Source organism: Bos taurus, chromosome 3, assembly GCF_002263795.3.
Source record: "Bos taurus isolate L1 Dominette 01449 registration number 42190680 breed Hereford chromosome 3, ARS-UCD2.0, whole genome shotgun sequence".
In the NCBI taxonomy this organism is placed as follows: domain Eukaryota; kingdom Metazoa; phylum Chordata; class Mammalia; order Artiodactyla; family Bovidae; genus Bos; species Bos taurus.
In genome coordinates, this window is record NC_037330.1 from 72,811,361 (window position 1) to 72,830,851 (window position 19,491).

At 35.4% G+C, this 19,491-nt stretch overlaps 1 protein-coding gene across 1 annotated transcript in view; it reads left to right on the forward strand.

Moving 5' to 3' along the window:
* Nucleotides 1–633: 633 nt before the first annotated feature.
* The window catches only part of NEGR1 (neuronal growth regulator 1), a 1,034,996-nt gene continuing 1,016,138 nt past the window's right edge, over nucleotides 634–19,491 (forward strand). Inside the window, exon 1 of the mRNA NM_001205414.2 lies at nucleotides 634–1,062. Within this exon, the coding sequence (NP_001192343.2) occupies nucleotides 887–1,062 (176 nt within the window). The 5' untranslated portion in view covers nucleotides 634–886. The remainder of the gene's footprint in view (nucleotides 1,063–19,491) is intronic.

The window sequence follows — 19,491 nt, forward strand, 5'->3', positions numbered from 1 at the left end:
AACTTGGAGGACTTAAAAGTTATGGTGCCTCAAGAGGTAAAACGCACCGGAGAGGGAAAGCAAAGCGTCGCTCTGCTCTCTTCACCTCAGCCCAGACGCGGAGACTTTTCTAGCAAAGCATCACTCTAGTGTGTACGACAGGAAGGGAAGCGTTCTGTCTCCGATGTCTCTCTCTCTCTCTCTTTTTTTTTTTCTCTCAGTTTTATAATAATATACCTCTTCCCGATTTTTTTTTTTTTTTTCCGTTTTCTTTCTGCCTACCACCCCCCCCCCCCACCCCCCGCCACTTCATTTCCCCCTCCCTGCTGCATCCTCAGTCCCCGGGCGGGGTTGCTAAGGAAACGGCCGCTTGGCAACGCGCGCGAGCCCGGGGGCCGCCGGCCGCCGCTGCGCTCCGCGCTGCTTCGGCTGCTATTGCTGCTGCTATTGCAGCCTCCGCCGCCGATCGCCCTGCCTCCGCCGTCGCCGCGCCTCCTCCCTCACTCGCCGGCGCGCTCCACTCCTCGCTAGATAGTGCGCGAGCCGCCGGAGAATTAGACACACTCCGGACTCGGCCAAAAGCAACCGAGAGGAGGTGTAGAGTGGTGCTAGGGGGTGGGAGGGGAGGGAGGGAGGGAAAGCAAAGAGGAGGAGGGGAGGCAAAAAAGAGAGAAACAACACCCAACAACTAGGTGTGGGGCGGGGGGAGAAAAGAAACCCACCTACCCACCAAATTAAAAAGAATTAAAAAAAAAAAAAAGAAGAAGAAGAAGAAGAAAGAGGGGGAAAAAGAAGGGGAAAAAAAAATCCTGTGGCGCGCCGCCTGGTTCCTGGGAAGACTCGCCAGCACCAGGGGGTGGGGGAGTGCGAGCTGAAAGCTGCTGGAGAGTGAGCAGCCCTAGCAGGGATGGACATGATGCTGTTGGTGCAGGGTGCTTGTTGCTCGAACCAGTGGCTGGCGGCGGTGCTCCTCAGCCTGTGCTGCCTGCTACCCTCCTGCCTCCCGGCTGGACAGAGTGTGGACTTCCCCTGGGCGGCTGTGGACAACATGATGGTCAGAAAAGGGGACACGGCGGTGCTTAGGTAGGAGGAACGTCGTGCTTTTCGTACTTGTCTCAATCTGTCTGTCTGTCTCTCCACCTTTCTTGCGGTCTTTTAAAACCAAGTAAAGATGCTGGTGGTGATCTCTATCAAAAGGACCGCATTTCAGGAAGTCCAGGTGCTGATTCTGCCTGGATCCGTGGCCCCTTTACTCCGGGGCAGGTGGCAAACAGAACTGGTGATGCTTAAGCACTTTGCCGGAACGCCAAGTAGCCCTGAGATGAGTGAAGTGTGAGGTTTAGGAGGGGCCAATGCCACTTGGAAACTCAGTTCACAAGGTCTCAGTTTTACTGTCCTGGGGTACTCTTGGAGAGTCTGACAAGTTTATCAGGTTTGTTTCTATTTTACTGTAACCTAAGCGACTTTGTCCAATTGTTGGCTCCCTGCTCCCATGTATTTTCCCTCTCACTTGGACATTTAGGCTCAATTTCTCCCTTTTCAGTTTTCTTTCTTTCCTCTTATCGCTTTGTCCCCCTGCCCCCCGCTTTTTTCTTTCCTTCGTTTTGTTTTTATTTTTTTTCCAATTCCCCTCCTTCTTACTCTTTTCTATCCGTTACCTCTTTTTATTGCTTTTCTGTTTTTCCTCCCATTCTTTTTTCACCTCATGTTTTCTTTTTCATTTCCACCACTCTAATTCCTGATCCTTTTATTTAATACACTTTCCTCCATTCTTTACCTTTCTCCATTCTTCGTTTTTCTTTCTCATTAATATCCCTGGTCTGCGAGCTTGACTTCTGTCTCTCTCTCTCGACTCACATTTCCCATCTCTTTCCCCATATTGTTTCCCATCCCTGTCACACACACATGTGTGCTCCCTCTAACCCCTTACAGTTCCATTTTCTCACCCTCACAAATCTCTTTTTCATAACCACACTCACTCACATATTCTGTTTCACATTCTCATACATGCTGGCACTTCCATACTCTCCCTAACAACCACTTTCACATTCAGATTCTCTTCTACTCTCTAAAAAGGCACCCGCTCCCTCCTTCACTGTTCCACACATTGTCACTCACACATGTATACACACTGTCTCTCCCTTTCTCTGCTACTCTGTATCCCCTCATCTTTCCCTTTTCCTCCCTTTTAAGTCTTGGCTCCTTTTTCTCACTCTTCCTTCTTCCCTTCTTTTCCCCAAGCTTGGGCATTGAAATGTTTTGTCACTAATGAACATCTGTAGCCTAATTTTATCTATAAACAACATTGCTGTAAGAGTCTGGTAACGTTTTTTCTCCTGTGAAAATATAAATTGATGATCAGCAGTGCTTAGATCTAAACAAGGCTAAATACCCTTATACCTTCATTTCCTATAGCCTTCCCTTCTGCCTGTGACACCCCCACCTGACATAGATTCTGAAAGATATCCTTTCTCTCCACTGGGTGGTAGTTGGCTTATAAGTACAGATTGCAGAAAATCAGTGTATGTGGCATGTTTAAGGTGAAACAGAGAGGGCTATGTTTTATTTGAAACATGCAATATATTGTAAATTTAATGATCTTGGATCTGGGTGTGGTAAACGATTTACACCTTCTTAAACATGCCTATGAGTACAAATTAATGTAGAATACTGTTACAGTTTCTAATAGATACTAGTTTATAGTGCATATCTCTACTGTAAACACAAAGCTACTGGATGTGTACAAAAGTAACAGTTTGTTGCCACTTAGTAAAATACCTCGAATTGCTGATAAAAGAGATGAACTTTTGGTCACACTGAGGATATAAATTAAACCCTTGGTGATATTCTTTATATTAAGTTTGTTTTGGAAGTTTAAACAACAGTGGTAAGGATGAAGTGCTGTCTTTAGAGCCTGCAAACACATATCATGGGAACTGCAATCTATATAGTTGTAGTAGCATATTGCCTATTTGTAATGAGCATTAACATTTTCAATCTAAAGGATTTGATAGACTGCTTGTCTCTTGATGGTGTATCTTGGGTGTTTTGTTTTTAGAGAATAATCTAATGACTACTATGGCTAATTAAAATAGCTGAACTCATGGTCTGCTTCTAGGAGACCTATGTTTCATTCACTCATTGCTGCCAATAGTGAAGCTTCTCTAACTAGCGGCAGCAATATTTTTCCAGTTTTGTTGGTTTGGTGCAGTCCTTGTTTACTTGTGTGCACCTACCTCATCCATTTACATGCTGTATCCTGAATTTTGTCATATCTTAGTTTAGAGAACTTTTGACTTTTAAACTTTTAAAAGAGAATGGTATCTCTGTTTCTTTTGAATAATGTTTCTAACCAATTACAGTTTTCTTAAAAAATAAACAGAATCTTTCTTTTTTTTTTTCCATATGAAACAAATCTGATCCGCATTACTTTTTACTCAAAGTAATTGGTTTACAGTAATTCTAGAATTCTCTAGGGACTGATTCCATTTTTTTTTTTTTTTTATCATTTTACATTGACCATACGTTTTAAATACTTTAAACATATATAGTTGTAAGAAACCCTCTCTCTCTTAAAAAAATGTTAAATTGCATCAGTTATTTTTCCTGCAACTGGTATTTACTCTGTTCATATACCAGTACAGAAGAGCTTAAGGACTATTTGAGTGTAAGTCAGGTGAGATATTTTTCATCAAAAGTAATGATCCAAAGTTTTCACTTTGGATACTTGGAATTGTATTTGGTGTAATTATCTAATTCATTAGAAAACAAAACAAAACAAAAACCCAAAATCTTCCCTCATACAAACATGCCTTCACATCAAAGTACAGAAATCTAGTACTCAAGAGAACACTTTACTGAATTATGTGATATTGTTTATTAAGCTTTACATGTTTTACTCTTTTTAATGTAACATATTCCTCCAAGTATCTCATAAAAAGCAAATAGTGGCATAACAGTTATCAAATAACTTTAAGTGCTAAAGGCCTGAAAGTGCAAATGTGTCAATCAGTGACTCTGTTGCTTGTGGTACATTAATGAAACAGAAGTTTAAAGGTCAAATGGTACATTTCTATCTCCTAAATGCCAGAGTGTCTGTTTTAGAGAAAAGAATCAAGAAAAGCAAACCTTTTCTTACATTTTGTTATCATACAAAAGGGAATCCATTCTGTGATCCACTAACTATACCTATCATTCTATAAATCACCTTCTCTGTTTGGATTAGAAGACTTATAATGAAGTTCCATTTAATAATTTCAACATTCTTATCATTTTAACTTTGCCTCTTAAGCTTAGTGAAGCAATATATTAAATGTCAAAATGTCCCTTATGTCTAATAATGATACTCACTGATAAATCTCTGAAGAATTCACTTGAGATATTTGGACATTCTTGTTGAAGTATTTAATGATGCATCTATTCAATACAATAACACTTGGTACCTCCCTTACTTTAAATAAATGCATGGATGTCTGGAGCACATTGTAATTTGCTACCAGTACAAATTAACATTTTCACTAAATTTTGAGATACTAGATATTAGATTGCTACCACATTGACTACTTATTGATATTTTATGCTTAATAGAACTTGTTAATCTGTATATGGAGAAATGAACTTTTTCTCTAGTCTTCAAATTGTATTTTGTAGTACCTGGAAGATCTGAGTTGATGTTTTATCAGGTGATGTAGCAAAGAACAGGACATTCCAGAACCACACTGGTCATGCATTAGGACCCAGTGTTTCTAGATCTAGAAAACCAAGGGGAACATAACTCTGCTCTGGCCTAATACATAAATTTCAGATGATTTTTTTTGTAGTTTTGCAGCTGCTTTAATGTGAATCAGTCACTTTATTCTTACCTTATTAACAAATACAGTTATGTCGACATGTCCAAAAACGTTTAATATTCTTTTGAGACAATACAAGGAACAACCTCATTTATATCCTCCCAGTTTTTAAAAAGACATGTCATTTTTAAGAGAGTTCTTTCATCTGTTTCTACTTCAACTCATCTATGAATTTTGTACATTTTAAGCTGCCATCCTGATATGAATTCAAAATACCCCATTGTCTACTTGTCATCCTTTAATCAAAGGAAGGAAGAGAGATTCTTTTCTTAAATGTGATATCTTCTTTTACGTTAGCAAAGTTGAACATAACTTTGTCATTTTAATGCAATAGATTTCAGTGAAAGTTATATGAGATCCTAATAATGATATTGTAATAGGGCAGAAGACTTTTGCTTCAATCACAGAACATAAAGTGCATTTACATAGAAGCTATTTCCATTGGAAGTCACAAAACTTACGAGTAGATTTATAAATGGATATCACAAGTATTTATTACTTCTCAGACTTTGCTCAATTCATTTGCCTTTTGATTAGACTACATTAAATTAGTTTTGTTTTGAAATGCATGCTATTGGATACAAGAAAGTAAATGATATATAAGAATGCAGAATTGTCAATAGCAGTATACCTCAATTATACTATACTTTTTGAATATCATTGAAGAGTGTCTTCAACGGTAGAGTCTCTTCAAACTCATTTGTTGAGTCATTCCTACCTATTTATGTGGTGCAAACACACTGTTCAACTCTACAGGCATTTGCAATTTATAACATTAAGGCATTATTTAAAAGCCTATATGCTTATTGAATAGTTGAATAGTGTTATTGAACAGTTTTTTTTTTTTTTAATTCTGAGGTTTTTCTCATTCTTTTCAAAAGAGAAGGGGTAATAAATGGTCATGCTGAGTCATTTTGGAAAAATATGCTCCAAAATATGGAATAAAATGCTACAATGTTACCTGTAGTGATGTGTAGAACTGTTGTATTAACATGAGGCACTACTTGATACATTAATACATAATCATTCATTATATTAAAGAACAACATAGCATTTTAAAATTTTCCAGATGGATTTATATTTTTCTAGTCTTTTTAGTCCAGAAGGACTAATTAACCCATGTGGTTGTATAAATCTTTGAGCACAAGCATGTTAATGAACTACTTATTTTAAATAGTTGAATTTACAGTTAAATAGCTTCATGAACTAAATTAATTCTGAAATACCTGAGTTGCAAAATGTTTGAAGAATTATTCACATCCTGTAAGTGACATTTCTGGGCCTTATTGACCAGATCCAACTTTTATCCTTCTGCTATGCTTTGCTGTTAGAGAGAGACAATGAAGCTAATCCCCAGGCTGTATTCCCTCGTTCTTCATGTCAGCTGTTTTCAGACTGTGGTTGTCCTGTGGTAGGTGGTTTTGGGAGATGGGAGTACATGATGAGTGAGAGGCCAAGGTGTTTCTCCCCTCCTACATTGCTTTGGGCAGTGCTCAGCAGTGTCCCCATCTCCCACTGGAAGCTCTTTGCTCCATTTTCCACTGGATAACCAACTTGGGCTTCTGTATACTGCCTCACCCATTTGTTCTTCCATCCTAAGAGTAGTAGTAGCTTCCTAGTATTTTAACTGTCGGGTTGTCTTACCATCACCTGTTCTTCTTATCAACTTTTCCATCATCTTTGCAGTCAATTCTCTGAATTAAATCCTCTAAGTTTTAAATATTCAGAGTGGTTTACATTTTTCTGATAGAACCCTGATTAATATGTGTTGAGAAGTAATAGTTTTAGTGATTTTTAACTATATTGAATATTGCTCATGGTAACATAAATAGTTGCTTCCTAGCACTGGATGTAATAGTTGTTTAAGGAGGCAAGAATAGAACCATAATAACACTGGAGCATATTACAAAAAAGAAAGATGGATATTTGGGGTATTGTCCACACCCAGACTATGGTGAATACAATAAACCAATTATATACATTTTAATTAAATATAATGTTAAATAATTAATTGAAGTATAAATAATATACCAATGATATGAATGGGAAAAATAGTTGATGAATATAAATTGGGAAGAATCAATAATACTGTTTCTTTCTTTTTTTTTTTTTTTTTGACTGAGCAAAAGAGAACCAGGGCTAAACTCTGTGGATATGTGATCAAAATGTTGAACTAATTCCTACAGTGTTGACTATTGAAATCAATAGGAATTAAAGACCTTTCTTTTTTGTAGCTTAATACCTGAAGAACAAATCAGAGTTTCCAATTTCTTATGAAATATATGAAGTGTATGATCATAAAAGTGCATGTAACCATTGTACAAATAAGTCTCTCAAGCCATTTGAAACTTTTGATTAGAAATCAGATCACCTTTCTACCATATCCTGTTCAAAATGTCATACACTAAAACATTATAGACAACGTATTTCTAACATGGAAGAGCTAAGGGAAGCTTTATTAGTTTTTTTTTTTTTTTTTACTTTCTCGTTTAACAGAGTATTAGATGATGCAGTGACCTTCCCCTTACATGCTTCAAAATAATATCTTTCTAAAAGATATTATATAAATGTCTGGCTCCAATATAAACAGCAGTCATCATAAAGTCCTACTTTTGCTGCTTTTCTCCACACTTTCGCAGGAAATATGGTAACTTTAAACCATGAATAATGCAGTTGTTCAGTTGCTATGTTGTACCTGACTCTTTGCAACCCCATGAACTGCAGCACTTCAGGCTTCCCTGCATTTCACCATCTCCTGGAGTTTATTCAAACTCATGTCCATTGAGTCGGTGATGCCGTCTAACCATCTCTTTCTCAGCATTGATTTCCTAATAGTCATCTCTAAATGATGCTCTAGAGAGGATTTTCCTGAGTTGGGACAGAAGTTGGACTTGACTCATTTCTTCATTTCATTGTTCTTACAGCTTTGTTGATCCATTACAGATTGTCATGGACATTTCTATGTATAAGGGAAAATAAAATGTATTGCTCTTTTTTTTGGATCATTGTATTGCCTGCTTTCTTGCTTTTGTAGAAGAATTTTTAAATGGCATCACATGCTTTTTTGTCAGATATTTTATGTGTTTCAAATTCAACAATGGAAACAAACTTCCCAGGCTATTAAGAGAGTAAAATCCAGGATTTTCTACATAGGCACTGTCATTAACAAATTGGATTTTAATTGGACTTCCCTGGTAGCTCAGTTAATAATCTGTCTTCAATGCATGAGATCCTGGCTCGATTCCTGGGTCAGAAAGATCCCTTGGAGAAGGGGTAGGCTACCCACTCCAGTATTGTTGGTCATCCCTGGTGACTTAGCTGGTAAAGAATCTGCCTGCAATGTGGGAGACCGGAGTTTGATACCTGCACTAGGAAGATCCCATTGCAACCTACTACAGTATTCTTGCCTGGAGAATCCCCATGGTCAGAGGAGTTTGGCAGTACACTAATAATTAGTACACCATATCTAAAATGTGACAATTTATAAGATATTGGAGAAATTTAATAATAGAAGTTTTTTGATGTTTTGTTCAAGTATTTTTCTTTTATACTGTGTTAAAGTTGATTGGCAAAACACCTGGGTTTGTAAACTTTATGACTGTTGTTCATCCATTTCTAGGGCCTTAATATTGAATCTTGCCTATATCAAGCCAACTGCCACTATATTTTAAATTAATGAATTTTTGGAAGGATAAGCAAAAGATTAAATGTATTTTTCCTTTAGATTATTAATTATTTCAAATTTTAATAATTTCAGTATCTTTATTGCTGCAATAGATCTGCGTGCTTATCGTGATTGAGTACTTTTTATTGAATCCATTTATCAATAGTCTCTGTCTTTAAGTAATGCCTGCAGAAGTCCTATTGGATTGAGACACATACATTGGAATAATTCAGTGTCTTTAAATTGCAGGATACAAGCTATTAGTGAGTCTTGAAGAAAATGTATTAGCTACTAAAGGTATTTTTTTTAATAAATTGTACTAAAATATGGTAGAAAGCATTATACATAGTAAAGGTAAGTTTTATTTGATTAAACTTTTATTTTTTATGTTTGTGTGTTTATACTCTGTCATTTAGATGTATTTCTTACTGTAGATTTCATCAGAAAAAGTTTGTAATGCAATTATAAGGTACAGTTTTAAGATTATTGAGATGTATTTAATAGTTTTCAGAAGATCTAAGATTTTAAATTATATAGGAAGGCTATTGCTCTTTGTAATTATAATTAGCTGATAACAGGAACAGTTCAAAGTAGCAAAGTGTCCATTGTAACCTTCTAACATTTTTTCTTTTCCTGCCTCAACTCATGGAGTCTCCTCTTCCTTTCTCCTAAGGTTTCAATTAAATAAAATCAATAAAGATACAGAGGTATAGAGAATTGGGTATTTGTTGAGAATGAATAATCTCAATTGTGAAAAGTAGCTACACTCCCCAAGCCAGAGCTTAACTTTTGTATCATTCTGACTATCTCCCAGAGGTAGGTCAACTGTACTTTGTAAACCACAGAGTATTGATACTAGCTGATAGAATTTTAATGTGGTCATATGGCTTTGATTTATAATGTTGAGGAGGTTATCTATTAGCATAGTGTTTTCTAAGCCATATCAAGTTCTGAATCCTGACAGAAGACCTTTGATGCTCTTAAGCATCCAGCTGGCATGAAATTTGGTCTTTTAATCACTTTCTCTAGGAAAAGGGGAATATAGGAAAGGAGGAATTTGGCAGTGTTGCCAGTATTAGTGTTGCTGTTTTGAAGAGAAGCCAATACATTATACTTTAGCTGGTAATTTGTTCAATTTAAGGAGGATGTTTATAACACTTTTTGGTCCAGAACTAAATTATTTTTCACTGAATTTCACTAAGTCCTTTGGACACAGGTCCGGTGCCCATACTCATGCTACAAGATTGGGCTTATTTAAAACTATAGCTGCTACCATGAAGTACTGAGAGATTTTGGATGAGTTAAAGGGCACTGGGGGAAAAGTGTGTTTGTTCTGTTGTCTTCAGAAACCCCTTTCCTCTCATGCAACTAAGTTAAAAGATGTTATAAGGATTTAAGAGATACTATGAACATAAGAGCTATAATCAGAAGGCAGGAGAGTATTTTCTGTTTATTCTCTCCAATTATATCACATACTATTGTTTCAGAATATTGCGTAAATAAGTCAAAGGGAACATAAAGTTTTCCTAATGCTATAATATTTCTTATAGGAGATCATATTTAGATATATCTGATTTGTAAATAACTTATTTTCAAATTAATGTCTTGGTAACTGATCAGCTAAATAGAAAATGACATCTGTATTACTTAACACATTGCTGGCACATTGTTAGTTCTCAAAATCTGAATGTGGAGTGAAGGAATTGAAGGAGAGCTGAAGGAAAAGAGAGAAGAAAGGCCAGGAAGAAAGTATGATATATAAGTGACTTCTAATCAAAACCTAAGACTTTAGATCACCGGGATACATAAAGTTCAGCCTATATTATCCTACATGGAATAATTGTAATAAAAAGGAATCAATTATATTTCATATAATTTATTAACTAATCAGAATGATCCTAAATGTATACCCTCCCCATGATGAAGTGAGATATATATATATATATATATATATATATATATATACACACACACACACACAGACACATATTCACACACTGTGTATACTGAAGTTCTGAAAAAATACACTAAGTATATATCTTCCTTCAGTGTTACTAGTCCATTTATGTTTATTTTAAAAGGTAGATTAGCACTTTACCTTGGCCTGCAGTTGGATCAGAGGCTAATATGGGGAGAATATGTTCACAAAAAGAAATTATATATAAGTTATTGAGTTAAATGCTCACTTGTCTTCTTGAGTATATGTCATTGATCACTTTTCTTGTTCACACATCGCTTATATGAAATAATAGATACAAAGAGTTAGTTTAGCTTATCCACAGAGTTTATCTTTTATTGTAATTGATTAGTTGCATTGAAACCTGTCATGCTTTGAGGTGTCCAGAATGGGAATAATGAGAGTTTGATTATCTACTTCTCTCTTTCCTGGCTGTGTGACCTTGAACAAATGTCTTTAGTTGGCACCTCCCTGGCAGAACAACATGGATCATATGAGATAATGCATGTAAAATGCTAACATATTATCTGCCCTTTAGCAAGCACAACATCTATATCAGCTGATGATTTTAATCTGCTTGTGTTCTCCTAGTCTCAGTCTGAAATGTGTTGGCAGTACTTATTGATATGGGCATATTTTCCTCATTTAAGTCATTTTACCAATCATTTGTGAAACCACTGTGTAGTATCAATTGAAGATATATTTTTGTTGTGATTTTGTTAAATAATGCTTAAGTGAAGTCCTGTGGTAGCAGATGGTGAGCTGAGCCTTGGGTCAACAGAAGACTGCACGGAAATTTGAAATAAAGAAGTTTTTACTCACAGGGCTTAGATGAAGTAGACTGCACACCTCTAGGGGCTGCACAGGGAGGTCAAGGCAAGATGCTTGTAGAGAGAGCAGCAGGACCGGGGGCACATTACTTTATTGTGGTTCCTGGGTGGAATGATATAGGGTTCCATGGTGAAGGACAGATTGGTCACTTCCAACCAAAAAGAATTAGATTTTATCTAAGGGGAAGGCACAAGTTGGGAGGCAGGGGAGAATGTTGGTCACAGGGATTGCTGAGGAAATGATGTCAGAACTTACATTTGCCTGTGAGTCTTCTCAGCTTATCTAGGACATGCACCGGCTGGAGGGACTAGTGTCAGCTCAGGGTCTCTTTGGCCCACTTGGTGCCCACTTAGTCACAGAGTGGATGCATGGGCAGCAATAGCATAAAGTAGTTTAGCTAAATCTTGACATTTTATATTTTAAAGATCCTACTTAATGGGCATACTTGTATTTGTTGTTGCTGAGCCCAATGACCAAGTCAGAAGACTCCAAATCTGGAAGTAGAAACACACTATAAAAGGTTTTATCTATAGGGTGCAGACCCAGATAACTCAGTAGTAGTGAAACCCCAAATTGTATGCTCAACAAACTGATGGTGATTTGATTCACTTACCAGAAGTAAGAGATCCCTGTAATTGGGTATTCGCATGAAACATCAAGGACAGAAGGAAAAATGAGAAGAGACAGAAAAGAAGAAATAAGAGGGATTAGAAAATACAATGAGATGGCAGTGGATGAGTTTAGAGGGTGAAGATGAACATTTGTGACAGAGTCTAGAATGGGAGAGGCGATGACTGGTGACAACACTGGAATTGTCGATAAGAGGGTTAGAATAAAAAAAATAGCTGTGTATTCTCGATAAGACAGCCAATAATTATTCAGGATTAGACATGCACTTATTGTTTCTTAGGGCATCTGTATGTTATGCTGAAGGCAGTGCAGTTCAGATGTAGTCTATGGGCAAGAACACTCTGTCTGTATTGCTATTTTTATTCATAGACAATATGTTCAGTAGAAGCTCAGGAATTATGAATGCTTGCTCAAATTCTGCACATTTGCCAAATGCATAACAACAAGATTTAAGTTCATAATCATGACGAAGCCATCAACACCATGATTCAGATTCAACTAACACGTATTGAGTACCTACTATATATGACATAGTTTCACAACAATATGTGATAAGGTATTGCTTTTCCAGCTTTATTGCTAAGTAAATTCAGGCTTAAAAATGTAATGTAACTTGCTTCAGGTAGAACAGGTAGTGACTGAATCAGAATTCAAATCTAGGACTTTTATTCCAAGCCTCATGACTTGATTATTGTGTGTCTGTCCCTAAGAAAACATAAAAACAGTTGATAAATTTATTGCTTACTAGGCTTTAATGCTTATTAAACATCATTAAGGACCAGCTGCATTTTAGTAACTAAGTTAACAATCATTTTAAAATAATCAAGAATGTGTGTTATGTATCTGATGAAGACTGTTACATTATTTTAGATGAGAGTATTACAGTATATCATATAGTTCTAACTATTTAGAGGGCTTCCTTGGTGGCACAGATGGTAAAGAATCTGCCTGCAATGTGGGAGACTCAGATTTGATCCCTGAGTCAGAAAGATCCCCTGGAGAAGGGAACTAGTAGTTGGAAAATAGTGAATTCTTAAAACTGTAAATATTCTGGGGGAAAAAAAAACCCCTCTCATCCCCAAATGGTTTTATCCATAATGATTACAAGGTATTGATAATACAAGAAAAAAAATGAACAGCCTTTGAATGTCATCTGTAGTTAAGCATTATACATTTGTTACATCCTTGGATCCTTGCAACAACCTAAATTTTTCTCCTTTGTAAGTGGAGAAACCAACTCAAAGAAGATGAATATCTTTCTGAGCTTTAACACAGCTAGTAAATTGCATAACCAGGGTTTGATTCTAGACATGTGTGTCACCAAAGCCCTTGCTTATTTTTTTAAAAACCATAGTATTTCTTGAAGCTTTTTGTATACTGTACTCCTTAACAGAAAGAAAAAGAAGCTGTTACTTGCTATAGTATTCGACATCACCAAATTAATCTTTTGAATGCTAATTCTGGTATAACTAAACAGCTGAATCAAGTTGAATTATAACCCTCCTTTGAAAAGTATTAGGCAGCCTAGAGTGTTGAGCACTGTTATTTCCCAAGATAGATGGGAAGATTAAAAAAAAATTAGGGATGAATAAAAGATGCACTTATACCAAATTCATTAAACATGTCAGTAATATGTTATAAAGTTTTATGTTTAATTACAGTTGAATAAAGTGAAACATTGGAATTAGATAGTTTGCCTTTTTCTGATGGCTGGTAGAAGTATATAGAGTTTATAGCTTAATTGAATGAAAACTTTTTTTTATCTAATGCTGTGTTATTTAAGAATCTTCTTAGATGTGTTTACATATCCATTTTCGATAGATTTTATCCTAAGAGGATAGTGTATTTTATGATGATTTGTTTTTCGGCTATCTAAAGTTCTCCCAATATAAAGTCCTGTTTTTATCTCATATCATTCAAGAAAATTTTCAACCCTTTATAACCCAATTCTAACTCCTCCTTCCTTCTCCTGTGATTTCTGTATTCTTCTACATTTTATTTATTTTATAAATTTCACATTACAGTATATTCTTATCTATTTTGCCTTTGCAAAAGACTATAACTGTCTTACATAACAGTCATTCACTTCTATTGTTGCAAATTCTTCAAGAACTTTGTATTTTGCTATTTGTATAGAATATGTTTACTAAATTCTAGGATACTTGATTTTTTTCATTTTCCTTTTTTCTTTCAGGAATTTCTTTTGTGTTTTATCCATTCATTTTGTTTTTTTCCCTATAGAAACATGTTCTTTTTCAGACATTCATTCACCAGTTTTTCAACATTTATTTATTGAGTCCTTGGCTTATGCTAGATACTTTCTTTGAGAATACAGTGATATAAGAGATAAGGTCTTGGCTATTGAATTTACCTTGTAGTTCAGTCTGTATCCTCAAATAGTGTTGTGTAAACAAGTTATGTTTGACTTTTTACTTCACCAACTATTAGTTCTATGGTCACAGGGATGTTATTTGGGTTTTATGAGACTCAGTTTTCTTGTCTGTAAAATAGAAATGCTTACAGCTACTCCTATATATTTCTGAATCCTGGTAATAATTCATTGGAATGTGCCCAGAACAGTATTTAGCACACAGTTGGGGCTCAAGGTCAGTGTCTTTTCTTTCTCTCTTTCTCACCCTTCCTTTAACATTATAGCTGTAACTTATGGCCAGGACTATCTAGTTAAAGAAATTGTTGCATGTTATATTATGCTTCTGGTGTTCTATTTGTTACTTAATACCTCCTAAGGCTCACCTACTTTTAATTCAAGGCAGCCTTTTGATGCCTTGAAAAAGTAGACTTAGAATATGTGGTGACTATCGTTCATCTTGTTTCTATTTCTCACTCATTTTTTCCTTCATTTGAGATGCTTTGCCTTCATACTCTCCTCTCTTTAATACTATTTTACATGGATTTTCCCCTAAATTTATTGTCAGTTTTTGACATATTCTGAATGTTCATGAGAAATGTATTTTCTTCCTGACAGTTGCTTTTGCAGGCATCAAAACCATCTTGTCATCATTAAATGTTTCTTCTAAAATCCTACACTCTTCTCAGTATACTTGAATTAATCATTTTTCTTGGTTGAAATAGTAGTTTATGTAAGGAACACTTGGTAATTATCACCTGTTCCTCTGTTTGATCCATAGAACAAACAATATTTGATATTCTTCTGCAAATAATTCTTCATTGAAATAGCACTTCCATGCTTTAGCCACTTAATTTTATGAATTAATTTGAACTTTCTACCCTCAATGGAAAGTATGACACTTCTCTCTAATCTCAATAATTGATGAGCTGATTTTCTGACTTCTTGGGCATTCTAAAAAAATCTCATCATATTTGACATGTACAATCATTTGATTTCTGGCAGACAATATCTGGTCCTTTCTATATCACCCGGCTTCACATAGCATACAATTTGCATGATTTTATATGGGGAAATCACTAATGTGTAAATTATTGTTAATTTTCTTCATTTGCATTAAAATCAAGGGACTTCCAGGATATTAAAAAGCAGAGACATTACTTTGCCAACAAAGGTCTCTCTAGTCAAAGCTATGGTTTTTCCAGTAGTCATGTATGGATGTGAGAGTTGGACTATAAAGAAAGCTGAGTGCCAAAGAACTGATGCTTTTGAACTGTGGTATTGGAGAAGACTCTTGGGAGAGTCCCTTGGACTGCAAGGAGATCAAAACAGTCAGTCCTAAAGGAAATCAGTCCTGAATATTCATTAGAAGGACTGATGCTGAAGCTGAAACTCCAATCCTTTGGCCACCTGATGTGAACTGACTCATTGGAATGACACTGACACTGGGAAAGATTGAAGGCGGGGAAGAAGGGGACAACAGAGGATGAGATGGTTGGATGGCATCACCAACTGGATGGACATGAGTTTGAGAAAACTCCGGGAGTTGGTGATGGACAGGGAGGCCTGGTCTACTGTAGTCCATGGGGTCGCAAAGAGTCGGACACAAAGAGTGAGACTGAAATGACATTAAAATCTCGATTCACTTTTCTTCTGCTGTATACAAAAGAAAATTTTTAAATATCTCTAAACCTTTTTAATATCCTCATCATCTTGTTTTTTTTTTTTTTTTTTTTTACTTCCAGCTACAAATACATGTGCACTTGGGCTTCACCGACAGCTCAGTAGGTAAAGAACCCACCTGCAGTGCAGAAGATACAGGAAACAGGAGTTCGCTAGCTCTATACCTGGGTCAGGAAGATCTCCTGGAGGGGTAAATGGCAACCCACTCCAGTATTCTTTCCCGGGAAATCACATGGACAGAGAACCCTGATGGACTATAGTCCCTGGGATTCCAAAGAATCAGACCACACCCAGCAACTACACACACACACACATATGTGCATTTAGGTTGGAATCTTAAAAACAGTGCCATACTTCTTTGAATCATTAAAAGAGAACTGGATCAGGAAACTGATTAAGATTAGTTACTGCTCAATAAAATTATTTAATGGTAATATTCAACCTACAGGTTATGAGAGAAGATTTGCAAACTCCTTGGCATCATTCCTGATACAAAGTAAACAATATATTTTAGCTATTATAATTTTTATAAATATCATTAACAATAGACTTTCATTAATTTAGGGAATTAGCTGACAGCAGCCAAAATGAAGATCCTCTGGTAATGTGCTTACTTCTATATGCTCCAGCATACTTTAGGGACTTATTTCATTACTTATTCTTTGTTTCAGGTAGGTCTTCTTGCTATAGTCTCATCTTTTATGTTGCTTTCTTTTCCTCATCAGTTGATTTTCCAAAATGGCTTTTCAATAATTTCCAAGTTCTATTCATTTTCTAAATGTAACTCAATGCTGTTTTTTTCAGTAATTCTTTATTAATTGCTTGAAATTAAAAAACAAAATTTAAACACATGGAGGTATATATATCTTCATCTTTATATACCCAAATACCTATATACATGTACATATTTACAGATTTACTTACTTCACAATTTGGTAAGACCACATAATTATTTTGCATTATTGTTGAGCTTAATAAAATATGTTTGGGGAATGTAAGCAGTTCTTTCTTTGCATTTTAGTTATTTTTATGCATATAAGATACCTCTATCCCACTATAGATCTTGAAAAGAAAGAATTTTTACCTTACTTGCCCTTGTATTATCTGGGGCACTGAGTGGCTTGGTGAGTGGAAAAATATTTGTGAAATGAGTAAATCAATCTATACAAAACTAGTTTGTCATAATAGAGTCTTTTGCATGTTTGGTTTTTGGATATATCTACTTATGAGATACATATGCATTTTTAATTTGTGAATTTATCACAGTTTATACTAATTAACATATTTTATATACAAGTCCCTCTTGGAGTATAGGTTAAGGTGGATATGTATCCACATCTCTGTTACTTAGTGCTCATTTTACTGTTATGTTATATAAATCACCAGAAATTTTGTGAGACAGGGGGACATGTTTGCCTTATAAATATTACTGTTCAGTTTAGTTCAGTTGCTCAGTTGTGTCCGACTCTTTGCAACTCCATGGACTGCAGCATGCCAGGCTTCCCTGTCCATCACCAACTTGGAACTTGCTTAAACTCATGTCCATCGAGTCAGTGATGCCCTCCAACCATCTCATCCTCTGTTGTCCTCTTCTCCTCCTACCTTCAATCTTAATATTACTGTTGTACTCCCAACTCTTGCCTGGAAAATCCCATGGATGGAGGAGCCTAGTAGGAGCTTAGCGACCATGGGGTCGCTAAGAGTCAGACACAACTGAGCGACTTCACTTTGACTTTTCACTTTTATGCATTGGAGAAGGAAATGGCAACCCACTCCAGTGTTCTTACCTGGAGAATCCCAGGGACAGGGGAGCCTGGTGGGCTGCTGTCTATAGGGTCGCACAGAGTCGGACACGACTGAAGTGACTTAGCAGTAGCAGTAGCAGCATTATAATGATACAATAAAATGGATGGACTATAATCTCACCAAAGATCATCTCAGGAATTAGTCAGTGTGTTAGTTTTTCAAGTAACACTACCTAAAAATAAGAATTCTGGTATTTGGTTAAATAAAATAAAATAACAAATATGTCATCATTGTTAAAATATATTTAATTATTTTAGTATTAATTTTTACACATTCAAAAGCCTTCAATATAGAGTCTCTGGTTATTTAATAACAAAATTCATTAAATGAGAAGTAAAAGTATGATTATGAATATATATTATAAATTTTGAATTAAAATTTACACATTTATTTGCTATTACAAAATAATAATTATATATTAAAATGTTGCACATATGTTTTCTTATTTAAATATTGAAACATTTATTAAGGAAGTAGGACAATTGTTAAAATTCCAATTTTACAAATGAATAAACACTGGTTTAGATGTTTAAAACTTCTTTTTGGTTATGAATGATAATTGTTTCTTTGAAATATCAAAACGGGCAGAAATTCAGTCTGAATTCTTGTTCAGTATGCTTTCTTCTTATTATTAATTGTATAGATATAAATTACTCAATGATACAAATTTTATTTTGATTTAAAGGGACTCTAGAACATTTTGGCCTCCACATTGAATGTACCTTTCATAACTGACTGAGTAATGTCTCTAATCCAGAGACTACTATTTCCTGTTTTGATCTATTCCCCATTAGTTTTTACCTGTTCCCACTGAAAGAAAATATGTGCGGAGTAAGTAATGGACACTTCTAAGAAGAAATAAAATCATATGAAGAAAAGAAAAATTAGGAAAAAATAATGAAGTGAAATGACCTAATCTTTTCCCAGTATTACACTATTGTCATTATCATTCTCTCTCTCTCTTTGTTTTCAGTTTGATGCCTTCTTTCCTTCAGTCCGTACCCCAAAAGAAGAAGGCAACAGGAAATGATAAATTACTTTTAATGCTATTCTTTAGCCAATTGCACAATGGAGATACCGCTTCAATTAGAGAGAAGGAGGTCAGAAGAAGATAATACTTTACAGAAAGAAGTGGTTGTGTAGCAGTAGTTTGAGAAAGATAGAACAAACTATTCAAGTAAAGAGAACATCATATTCTACAAGTGTTTGTTCTTTGTCTTTTTTGTTTGTTTTGTTTTGACTAGATAGAAGCATCACAAGCTTAAAAAATGTGTACGATTTAAAGTTGTTTTTATTAAGCATATATTTAACTTTGACAGTGGATTTTCCCTTACTTATTAGTTAGGAAAAAAAAACCAGCAAACTACTTACACATAAAAAAGGAACATTTCTTTTGGAGAAATAAACATCCAATTTGTATAGGTAACTTCCAATAGTAAAATGAAGGACTGATCACTCTGATCAGCATTCCTCCAGTGGTGTTATGGGGAAAACTGATCTATACATTATTACTACAAAATAAACTATTTCAGCTGACCTGTGTTTGATCAACACTTTATTTCTTCAAAAAAATTCTAACTGGTGTCAGTAGCATGCACCTTCTCTTTAATATATACATGGAAGTTTCTTTTTTTTTTTTTTAATTTTATTTAATTTTTAAACTTTACATAATTGTATTAGTTTTGCCAAATATCAAAATGAATCCACCACAGGTATACATGTG